Below are 12,491 nucleotides of genomic sequence, written 5' to 3' on the forward strand. Positions count from 1 at the left end.
AAGAAAGAAAGAAAGAAAGAAAGAAAGAAAGAAAGAAAGAAAGAAAGGAAGAAAGAAAGAAAGAAAAAGAAAGAAAAAGAAAGAAAGAAAGAAAGAAAGAAAGAAAAAAGTAAAATGAGCCTACAGGGAGAAGCAAAGTCTATGTATCTTCAAATGAAATCTCTTAAGTGTATAAACAAGAGCTAGATTATTTGGAGTGGTTGCCTTGAAAGATACCAAAGGACCTTTCCCGGAGTTTTAGTGTCTCAGCTTGAATTGCTATGCTGAGTACCTTTGATGATGTTGTCTTACTCTGTCCATGGTCTGTGGCATTGGTCATGAGCTTGATCAATTAGCAGTTTGAAAACAGAGGCTAATCGGAGTCCTCTAATCAGTTGTTGTTGGTAGCAGTTGTTGATGGTGATGTTTTGGTGGGTGTGTGTGTGTGCAAGAGGGGGGAAGGGAAGAGAGAGATTGAGATTGCAATTTGGCCTGATGATTGTTAGGACAACTTTTATTGTGTGGTCAAGTAGTAAACTTGGCAATAGCCTACAAGAAACAGCCCTTAGAGTTTGCTGCTGGAAGTCTTCCCAACAGGAGAGGACTGCAGACATATCCACTGAATGGTGAGAGCATGAGTTTGGACTGAACACCAACATTTTAGTTGTAGGTTGGCCTCCCACTACAGCCTATTTCTGGGCAAGTCTTCGATTACTGCAGGGCCCCAATTTTCTCATCTCTAAAATGATAAAGTTGAACTAGACCATCTCAGAACTTTCTGGCTGTGGGGCTCTATGACTAATTGTTGAGATCCATAATAGCAACCTTATAGTCTGTGCTTATTTAGCCACAGTGGGTGGTTCTCATGAAGATGAGCACATCTGAATAAACCATGGCTCATTTCAGGAGCAGAGGCTGAAGTCTGCAGAGCTTACGGGGCTGTAGCAGTGAGAGTTTCCGGGCCATCTGAGTACAAGGATAAGAACTAAACACGACTTTCCAGAGTGAACTTAGACTGTAACCTCTTTACCTATTTTCCTCTAATTAGGAAGAACCGTCATAGCATTTGGCAAATTTCCTTTTCTGTCTTTTTCCTGTGCATATTTTGGATAGCTAGGTACACTTATTTAGGTGGGTAGAATTTACTGTGCTATTTTCATTTAACATTATAGCAAAAGTACTTTCCCATGTCATTAAGAACTACCTCCTCATAAGCAGCATCATTATCATTTGCTCTAAGTAATCTGTTCTAAGATAGAATATTAAGGGCTAACCATTATTGAGCATGAAATATACCAGATACTGTGCCAGGTGCTTAACATGCTTATTCATTCTTGTATTACCCCTATGAGATAGGTACTGTTAATATCCCCTATTTTTTAGATAAGCTGAAGCCCAGAGAAGTTCCATTACTTGCCCATGGTTACCAGGTGGCACAGCTGGAATTTGAACTGAGGTCTTTCTTATCTGTTCTCTTAATCGCTGCACTATGTTTAACAATTTTTCTATTATCTGATACTTTCCCTTCTATTTCCTATAAGTAATAATGTCTTAAATATTTTGGCATAAATGTTTCTGCGTTTTGCATTAAATCTTTAGGATAGAATTCTAGAAGTGGGGTTATTGGTTCAAAGAATCTAAACTTTTTACATACACTCAGAATATATTTTCTTTGATTTTTTTTATTTCACAAAGAATTTCCATTTGATATTTTCTATGATGATGCTTTGCTTTAATTTTTAGTGTAACATGATTACCTCACTTAATTATTGAATCTGATTCTTCACTTTGCGATTTTAATTTGCTTTTTGAAAAAATTCACAAGGAATCCTTCTGTTTCCCCAGTTGTACTAGAAACAATGCATTTTATTTTAGAGACTGATGGCACCTTTTTTTATTTTTAACCTTTGTGTGTTTAGTAACCTGACTGGTTTTCATGGGCAAATGAGGGAGATTTGCAGCAATTCTGGAAAATCAGATATCTGTAGCAGCAGGTTATGTTCAAGAAATTTTTATTTGGGAATGTGAGAAGAGAAATTCATATTAAGAATTCTGAGTGGTGTTTTTTGAGCATGGTTTGACATGTTTGGTACAATGGTGCTTATTTCTTCAAAATCGGTAAAACTATGAAAGCACTTCAATGTTTGCAGTTTTTATGTGAAAATAATGGTCATCATGACAGTTTTTTTTCTGACACTTCCTTGTTTGTAATCATCAATTCCGTCTTTTCTTTGGTTAGGTCTACCTCTGTTGGTTCAAAGAACAATTGCAAGGACGATCGTACTTCAGGAGATAGTGGGAAAAGGTAGATTTGGTGAGGTCTGGCATGGAAGATGGTGTGGGGAAGATGTGGCTGTAAAAATCTTCTCCTCCAGAGATGAAAGATCTTGGTTTCGGGAGGCAGAAATTTATCAGACGGTCATGCTGAGACATGAAAACATACTTGGTTTCATTGCTGCTGACAACAAAGGTATTTTCTAATTGGGTTCAGCAAGTAAACATGTTATGTCCATCATCAGATCACCATCAATAATTTCTTTGTTTTAATAAAATACATAAAAGTCTAATTTCTTTATTGAGGATAGAAAATGCTTTTCCTCTTCTCCACAGATAAATGTACAGAACCGTACAGTAAAGGCAGGGCAAACGAGTGATATGAAATCATGACACCATAGCCAGGTTGATATTTAAAGTATTTGGTGACTGGTATGGCATAGGAATCAACCAATCAGAACAGAAGCTTCAGTTGGAACAGAGTCCTGGAGAGCCCTGCCAGTCTAGCTTTTATCCCTTACTTGCTGGTTCCTGAAGAGATTGGGAGGCATCTTGTCAGAGGGTGGCGGGAGGTGGGGGAGGTTGCTTTGGGTGTCTAGGGCAAAGGGATGACATTGGAATTTTGAGTAGCAACTGTTGGCCAATGGGGACAGAAATATTTCAGTATTTTAATAACCGGTACAGATGTAACAGTGAATGCTAGTTGAATATTCACCTTTGCCAGGACTGTACTTCTCCTCTGTATAAATAGTCTTCAACTCCAGGACTCAGATTCTCTATGAACATTGTCAGAATGGCAGCAAGCAAATCAATTTTAGTGAAATTTTCTATCAATGTACTTTGAGTATGAATTATATTGAGGTTTAACATCAACAACCTCAAACAGTATATGACTTTTTGAGATTTGTGGAGGAAGATAGAGCATCAATTTAGGTATTGAAATCAATATTAATAAAATACGGTATAAATCCCCAAGTAATCAGGGACTGGATATAATTTGTGGATTGCCTATGCTTTCCTTCTTCTTTTTGCATAGCTTTTATTTAACTGTGCATTAGTTCCCATAACAAAGGGCAACAGGGCACAAAGATGAGCAAAACATGACCCAGTCAATTTTTTTTTGAACTCAAATCAGTAATACTCATGAAGAACTTCGGTGAGGTAGAGATTGTAACCTCTATCTAAAAAACAAGTTACCTGTGGATATCAGGACCCACCATTACCTATGGAAATTAAAATCTATGATTATTTTTATCTGTTATAAGCTTGATTATTACTAATTAGATGACAAAAGAGAGGCTTAGAATTACTGTACATTTTGGCCTTAATTATGTTTGCAGACAGTATGTGTTTTCTGATTTGCCAGGTATAAACTGAGTAAAGCCAACATGAGCTTTAAACAAGAAAGGTTCTTTCCAAATTCTTACCTCTGTATACTTTGAAAATATATCCAGACTATTGAAAATGAGACATTTCTTAGTAAGCTAAGACCTTTTTCTTTTCCTTCCTAAGATTGAGCTGAAGTGTACCTACTGATTAGATTGATTAACATTGTTGTCAAAGCAGTAATGACTTTAGTTATATGGATCATCTTGATGGGACTAATTTAATCATTATGTTTATTTGATTATAAAACAATAGGCCCAAGGGAGATCATCCTGGATTGTCTCTTCTTCAGTTTAACTGGTCTACCTTTGTCACTGGCTTACTTATCAGTGGCTTTGTGCATGACTTCCAATGACCTCCAACATTGCTTTCATCCTCATTTCTAAATCTTTTGTGGTATTTATAGTTCCACTGGTTAGTCAACGGTCTGACAGAGACGTTGATATGAGAGGGCAAGATAGTCACTGGCACTGAGCAGGGAGAGAGGTAGAATAAGGATTAGTTTTGTACATGGTCAGTTTATTACTGAACTTTATCACATTATGTTGATTTTTGTATTCATAGGAAATTTTATCACTACCCGGATTTGGAAATTAAATATTTGGATTAAGAGTAGCTCTTGTACATAAAGCATTTAATAGAAAAAGTCCCTAGCAAATGTTCATTATGGCTTCCTTTCTCTGAGCATCAGAACTGGTCAGGACTGCCCCGGGCTGTTGTAGACACTTGTGCAAAAGCTGAAGCTAACTCCAGGGACTCTAATACCTGGAGAAGTTTTAAGCTAATTTCTGTTCTGCTAAAAATATTTTATAAGCTGGATTAGCGTTTGGCTGAGTGAAGTAAATTACTTGAAAATGTCTAGTAACTGTATTTGGCTCTTAAGGTAAACTTTTGGGGAAAATCATCAACTTCTTATTTTGAAAGGTGAACAACGTGAACATTCTTAGAATTTTAGAGCTTTTATTACAGTAATAACACTTTGTGTAAATTTGTTGCATTTCTGGTGTGGACTGGAACAATCGTTCTTAAAAGCTCAGAGTAATTTACAGCACAACACTGAGCCTAAATTCATCTGTCAGTAGTTTCTTCTGTAATATGGTACCATCAGTATATAAAGAGAATAAGAAAGGAGTTGTTCACTTAATCAGAATTGCTCTCATAGCTTCCTGTAGCTCTAGTGGATACATACAACAGGTTCTAGTATATCAGTATCTTCAGGGATTCAGTGAGATATTTTACTTTGCTAATTTGGACTGTCAGCATCCTCACTAAAGGAATTAGCTTTGCTTTGTGAACAATACAGATTTACTTTAAATACTGACATTTGCTAAAAGCTTTTGGTTTCATTCTCAACATATATTTATAGCAATAAAGTGACTTTTTCCCATTTAGATAATGGAACTTGGACTCAACTTTGGCTTGTCTCTGAATATCATGAACTGGGTTCCTTATATGACTATTTGAATAGAAATATAGTGACCGTGGCTGGCATGATCAAATTGGCCCTTTCGATAGCTAGTGGTCTGGCCCACCTACATATGGAGATTGTTGGTACACAAGGTACGTGTTTTCTTTCTAAGTTTTTTCTGCTTAAATATGAGAATAGAGACACCAAGCTGTGTTTTAGTGTTTAGTTGTATTTTAGTTTATTACAAACGACTATCAAATGTAAAGAAATACTAAGTTACTTTAAAAAGCTGAGGATATTATCAGGATACAGCCAACTCTCATCTACGTACTCATCATTTTGTATATTAGCCATAATAATATTTTTACACCTGGTGGCTCCAACTTTGCCATTTAGCACACATCCCTGGGAGATCTTGCTTTGGTGGCAAATGCTCTATATTCGGAGAATATAAATAATTTAAATATTTGCCTTTGATAGCTAGAATAATTGGAGATGGTAATGTGATCTTAAAAAATATTTGCATATAATGGACTCAAAGATCAAATAATACCCACTGTCTTTTCTATTTATTGAATTAATAAAGAATTTGCTCTAGAAAGTCATTAGTCCAGTCAGGGCAGTGGTCCTCACATTTGGATTTATGATAGCTTAAACTCTTAAAAATTATTGAGGACCCCAAAGGTTTTTCTGTATTTGGGTTCTATCTATTAATATTTACTCTATTAGAAACTAACATTGAAAAATTAAAAAAGTATTTATTAATTTACTTAATAATACCTAATTATTAAATAAGTTTCAAAAATTTGCATCTTTTTTATAATACAGAAAACAATCTAGTGAAAATATGGTTTTGTTTTACATTTTTGAAATCTCTTGAATGTCTGACTTAATGTCTGGATTTTCAAGCATGTTCTTCATTCAGTTGTTCCTTTATGTTTTGGTTGAAGTATATGAAGAAAATGTAATATCCCACAGATAGGTATTTGGAAAAGAGTCTCAAAGACTCCCAAGGATTTTGGGGTCACATTTGAGAACTGCTGGTCTAGGGTAGTAAAAGTTTGAAACTTGTTTTGTAAGAGTTTATTGGCTATGTTCTTATGTAGTTGTAGCAATGCTAATTCTTTCCCTGTTCATGCCAAGGAAATTTATTAGTGGCGACTAAGTGCTACCTAGTGTTGTAAGCATCAAAGTCATGCCAGTGAGTGATGAGTAACACCCAGGCATTGCCCTGAGGCAGCTTACAGTCCAGTTGGGAGAGACAGATAATTAAACACACAGGTAAATGAATAATATAATTTAGATAGTAATAAAGGTTATGAAGAAGGCAAAATGACATACTCTGTGGAGACTGACAGGGGATGTGGAATGTGTGGTCAGAGAAGACCTGTCTTCAGAGGTGACTTTTGAGCCAGGTTTTCAAAGTAATTCCTTTTAGAGAGAGTCAGTTTTCAGTAACAACAACAAAAAAATGAGTATTCTTCTCTTATGCTCCATAGGTAAACCTGCTATTGCTCATCGAGATATAAAATCAAAGAATATCTTAGTGAAAAAATGTGAAACTTGTGCCATAGCAGATTTGGGGCTGGCTGTGAAGCATGATTCAGTACTGAACACGATTGACATACCTCAGAATCCTAAAGTGGGAACCAAAAGGTAAGATCACTAACTTTGGTGGTGCGCTCGGACATATGGCTGCCCTGTAAACATGAAATCCTGGGATGAGTTTGTGGGTTTTTTGGGGGTGAGGGTTGGGGTGGGGGTCCAAATGAAAAATCATTAGGCCCAAGAAAGCAAGGAGTCTTCTCTGGGTCATTGAGAAGTCAGTGACACAATGGTTATAAAGCAAGGACACTTGGCCATTTAGTCATATAGATAGTAGCCATTTGGGTGGGGAATGCAGTAGAGGGGGATGGTGGAAGAGATGGTGATACATTATTTTGAGTGGGTCAGTTTCTGAGAATACATTTTCCTATGGATAGGAGGGGAAAAATGTCATCAAAACAAGCATGAGAGAAGCAGAACACACTACATATATATTACGACAGACCCATCAGGTAATGGGATTTCTGGTGGTTTCTTGTTCTGGCCAGCCTGTGGCCATATGGCCCACATACTTCCATTTCCTTTTATTTGAATATCAGGGTCATGCTACTTTGACATAATTCCTGGGTTCTTGATCTTGAAGTCATAAAACAACCAAAACTTTTTCCTGGAGTTGTCAAAGGCTCTTCAGAGTAGGAGATTTCTGGTACAGTTGACCTCCAAACCATGTTTGAGATTCTAAGCCTATCCATCTGAGTCCTTCCCATGGTTCCCTAAGAGAATTTAATGAGGCCCCAGGGACATTTCAGGGCAGTTTATTCAAACTGGGCGGCCCTATGGAACTTCTTTTCCCTATAAAAAGTAAGCCTTGGCTTGCCTATCAGACTGTCTCCACATCAGGGATCCCTCAGGGAAGCCTTGGATGCTGGACTCCTTCAGAGGATCTAAAACTTTTAAGAGTTTGGGAGGTATTGCATCCTCCTCTTAATATTCTGGGAAATTGTCAAAATCCCCTTAAGACAGCTAGGCTCCCTCAGGTCCCATGGACTGTAGATTTCTTTGGTTTAGTCTTATTCAAACAAGGCTGTCATTTTCTTGTAGCCAATATATAATGTGTATATATGCCTGGAAGCCACTGTATAATAAAATTGTTCATTCAGAGAAGGTGTTTATGGAATCCTGCTGAGCACTGTGTTAGAGTCCTGGGCCCACCATGATGAATAAGAGATGCTCTTTGCCCTCAGGGAACTTTCCATGGCAACGTTTGTTGGTAGAGGTTGAGTTCCGTCTCTCCTATTGAATGCTTTACTTACTGAATTTCCCTCCAGCTTGTCCTTTGCAAGTATTTGGCTCCTGGCACCTGTGCTTTGACACACTGAGTAGGATGACTTCTAGTTTTATTTCAAACACTTTTAAACTTATATTTCTGTCAATACCTGTATTACTTAAATTTCATTTATTATAGTGGCTTAGATCTACTTTTAAAACTGATGTAAGCTATTAATTTATATTTTGTGTGAGGAATTTTTCGGATTGTATTTTACTGGGTTGCTGTAAAGTCATACAGAAGATCTGAAATGTGCATGTTTTTGAAGGTATATGGCTCCTGAAATGCTTGATGATACAATGAATGTGAATATCTTTGAGTCCTTCAAACGAGCTGACATCTATTCTGTTGGTCTGGTTTATTGGGAAATAGCCCGAAGGTGTTCAGTTGGAGGTAAGATGTTGGAGATATTCTTCGTATCTGTCTTTCCTTGATGCTCTGAATACAAGATATTTTTTCTATGTATTTTTTTCTAAGCACTGTATTGAGTCATTTTTTATAATATTTAAGAGTATACCTTTTGGTGATATCTTTCCAGTTTCAAGAGTGGAGCATCCTACATATAATGATGATTTTGTATTATGATTCCTGCTCAGGCGGGGGTGACAGTTCTCTTGATAATTCTGATTTTCTTAAGGATACTTTGCAAAGCAATTGAAAATTTTCTTGAGTTTGTATGCAGTTAGCTGTATCCCTATATTCTACCAGAAATTGAACCCAAAGATGTTAAATGCTTTGCCAAAAGCCACAGGACTTGAAGTCTTCTAGTTTTCAGGCTTTTCCTGTTTATTTGTTTTGTTGCTGTTGTTGCTTTTTCTCTGTGTTAGTGAATGTAGAAGTGAGAAAGTGGAGGCCAGAGGTGAGCAGAGACTAACTTCCTGACTCTACTGCTCCTAGCTGTTTAGAGATTAGTAAATGAGAGGAGGAAGAGTTTGAAGGATGAAGCCCTACAAATGCAGCCTATGAAATTGTGGCATCCGTGGAGAAAAGTTAACTACTGGTAGGAAATGGATTAGAGTTTTCACTTTCCAGTGAGACAGACTTCAAACTAAGCCGTGGTTGAGCAGATTCCTGAATGTCTGACTTCAGGCAAGTTACTTGGTCTCACTTTCCTCATCTGTAAAATGAATAATAAAACTAGCCCCTTGGGCTTTGAGGAGTTAACAGATTCATTTGGTAAATTAATTAGTACAGAGCATAGTACAGAGCAAACATTCACTAAAAGAGCTATCGTTATCAGACCACTGTCAATTTTTGTATTTTGTATTGATATCATTGTGCCTTACACCAATTTCATGTTTTAAAAAATGAGTAAAAAATTTTTTTAAACTTACAAGGGTAAAATTCTTTTGAATGAGAAAACATACTTTTCCCCTTTTTATTAACAGATAAGATAGTAAAACATTCAGGAAGATGAAGCTATTTATTATTTATTTATTTATCTTTAAAGATTTTATTTATTTTTTTAACAGAGGAAGAGAGAGAGTATAAGCAGGGGGAGTGGCAGGCAGAGGGAGAGGGAGAAGCAAGCCCCCCGCCAATCAGGGAGCCCGATGTGGGGCTCGATCCCAGGACCCCGGGACCATGATCGAGCCGAAGGCAGACACCCAACCAACAGAGCCACCCAGGCACCCCAGATGAAACTGTTTATAGCAACAGTAGAATTATAGTGGAATTCTCGAGCCTGGGATTGTGTTCTAGATCTGCCACTTACGAGCTCTTTGATCTTGAGGAAATTGGTGGCTCTTTGTGCCTCAGTTTCCTTATTCTGTAAAGGGGGGATAATATGGTAACTCTTCTAGTCAGAGGTTTTAAGGAACAATTAAAACATGTAAAGGGTTGAAGACAATGTGTGGTAAATAGTAATAATTTTTTTAAAATTTCATATTAATATTTTTCTAGATCTGCTTTTAGGTTATTGTCCTTAAATTTTCTTCAACCTTTGAAATAGTAAGTTAGTTAACATAATAGCAGGGCATATCTTAAATATTGTAAATTGAAAGGATTGTTGAAACAATTTTATGAGGAAATTCTCAAGTTCAGGTAATATTCTGATAATTAAGCTCAGGTCTTTGTATTTGAGACTCTTTAAATATGAAACTTCACGTTGACTTGTCCATCTTCAGTGCCTTTGCTGCTTCTTTGGCACATTCTCAGGTACAGTACTTCTAAAATCCAAATGTAAGAAATTCAACTTTTAAAAGATTGCCTATCAATTTTCAAAAGAGAAAGCTATTCTGTTTTGAAAAGGTTATTTAATGTGTCTGTTAGCCATTTGTATGTCTTCTTCGGAGAAGTGTCTGTTCATGTCTTCTGCCCATTTTTTGACTTGATTATTTGTTTTTTGGGTGTTGAGTCTGAGAAGTTCTTTATAGATCTTGGATACCAGCCCTTTATCTGTAGTGTCATTTGCAAATATCTTCTCCCATTCTGTGGGTTGCTTCTTTGTTTTGTTGACTGTTTCCTTTGCTGTGCAGAAGCTTTTTATCATTAGCCATCAGGAAAATTTAAATCAAAACCACATCAAGATACCACCTTACACCAGTTAGAATGGCAAAAATTGACAAGGCAGGAAACAACAAATGTTGGAGAGGCTGTGGAGAAAGGGGAACCCTCTTACACTGTTGATGGGAATGCGAGTTGGTACAGCCACTTCGGAAAACAGTGTGGAGGTGCCTCCAAAAAATTAAAAAATAGAGCTACCCTATGACCCAGCATTTGCACTACTGGGTATTTACTCCAAAGACACAGATGTAGTGAAAAGAAGGGCCATATGCACCCCAATGTTCACAGCAGCAATGTCTGCAATAGCCAAGCTGTGGAAGGAGCCGAGATGCCCTTCAACAGACGAATGGATAAAGAAGATGTGGTCCATATATACAATGGAATATTACTCAGCCATCAGAAAGGATGAATACCCAACTTTTACATCAACGTGGATGGGACTGGAGGAGATTATGCTAAGTGAAATAAGTCAAGCCGAGAAAGTCAATTATCATATGGTGTCACTTATTTGTGGCACATAAGGAAGAGCATGGAGGACATTAGGAGAAGGAAGGGAAACATGAAGGGGGGAAATCGGAGGGGGAGACGAACCATGCGAGACTATGGACTCTGAGAAACAAACTGAGGGTTAACAGGGGAGGGGGGTGAGGGGATGGGTTAGCCCGGTGATGGGTATTAAGGAGGGCATGTACTGCATGGAACACTGGGTGTTACAAGAAAACAATGAATCGTGGATCACTACATCAAAAACTAATGACGTATTGTATGGTGACTAACATAACATAATAAAATTAAAAAAAAAAAAGAAAAGGTTATTTAATGGAGAAAAATACTTCATTCCCAAACGAGGCCATGATATAAATTTTGCAATTAGGCATTACTTTTGAATTGTACAATGGTATTTTATATAAATCAGAACTCGTATAATTTTTATAATATAAAATTATTTTATATTATGTAAAAGTAATTTATTTATATATTATATATAATATATAATTGTATAAAATTGTATATTTTATAAAATAGAAATAATTTATGTTTTATATAAGATTTATGTAATTATCAGAATTATGTAAAGTTTCATAATGTGCATTTTATAAAATTATGCAATAATTATTCAGCTGAGTGCTTTATACTTATATAATTCATTTTTAGTGATACATTTTCATAAACCAGACTTTCCAGTTTCCCAGGGTGCCACTTGTGCCTAGAGGACTTAATTGGTATTCTTTTGAAATAAGCATCTTTGTTTATTATTCGCACTGGGAAATTTATTATGCAAATTTCTTATAGGAATTGTTGAGGAGTACCAGTTGCCTTATTATGACATGGTGCCTTCAGATCCCTCAATAGAGGAAATGAGGAAGGTTGTTTGTGACCAGAAGTTTCGACCAAGTATCCCAAACCAGTGGCAGAGCTGTGAAGTAAGTATGTTCCTTTTTGGCCGGGGATGGGGGTGGGGGGCAGGGAGCAGGGGCTGGGTAAAGGGGCAGAGGGAGAGTGACAGAGAGAATCTCAAGCAGGCTCCATGCCCAGCATGGAGCCCAATGTGGGGCTCGATCTCTCGACCCTGAGATCACGACCTGAGCCAAAATCAAGAGTCAGACACTTAACAGACTGAGCCACCCAGGCGCCCAAGGCTATGTTCTTATATATGTTTTATCTATTATAATTTTGAGGTAAGTATCAGGAAGATTTTCAGAGACCATATAGTTCTTCTCTCTTAATCTAGGCATCCAGTTCATGCCACATATGTAAGTATATGTCCTTGTATCAGTCTTCAGAAAGATTTTATTCCCTTTAGCCATATGTATACAGAATGCCAAGATAAGTGGCAGTAACAAGCCCTGGTACCCCCAGTGACTTTACGCAACAAGACTATTTCTTGCTATGTAAAGTCCCCTACAGGCCAGGCAGCTGTGCTCTCTGTGGTGATTCTGTGATCCAGGTAACTTTGATTTCAGGATGCTGTTATCTCAACACATAGTTTCCAAGTGTCTAGGTCAGGAATAGAGAGGAGCTGGAGGGTCACACATGGCTCTTTAATGCTTTGGCTTCAGGTGACTC

At 37.2% G+C, this 12,491-nt stretch overlaps 1 protein-coding gene across 5 annotated transcripts in view; it reads left to right on the forward strand.

The window, feature by feature from the left end:
• Positions 1–12,491, forward strand: part of ACVR1C (activin A receptor type 1C) — a 129,036-nt gene that overhangs the window by 106,235 nt on the left and 10,310 nt on the right. For all 5 annotated transcript variants that reach the window (XM_073883904.1, XM_073883903.1, XM_073883896.1 and 2 more), the window contains 5 exons: positions 2,219–2,449; positions 5,032–5,199; positions 6,547–6,703; positions 8,188–8,312; positions 11,718–11,848. In XM_073883904.1, coding sequence (XP_073740005.1) covers positions 2,219–2,449; positions 5,032–5,199; positions 6,547–6,703; positions 8,188–8,312; positions 11,718–11,848 — 812 coding nt within the window. The remainder of the gene's footprint in view (positions 1–2,218; positions 2,450–5,031; positions 5,200–6,546; positions 6,704–8,187; positions 8,313–11,717; positions 11,849–12,491) is intronic.

This window comes from Callorhinus ursinus, unplaced genomic scaffold (genome assembly GCF_003265705.2).
Source record: "Callorhinus ursinus isolate GAN/ISIS: 27379988/994484 unplaced genomic scaffold, GSC_fseal_2.0 scaffold2, whole genome shotgun sequence".
Lineage (NCBI taxonomy): Eukaryota > Metazoa > Chordata > Mammalia > Carnivora > Otariidae > Callorhinus > Callorhinus ursinus.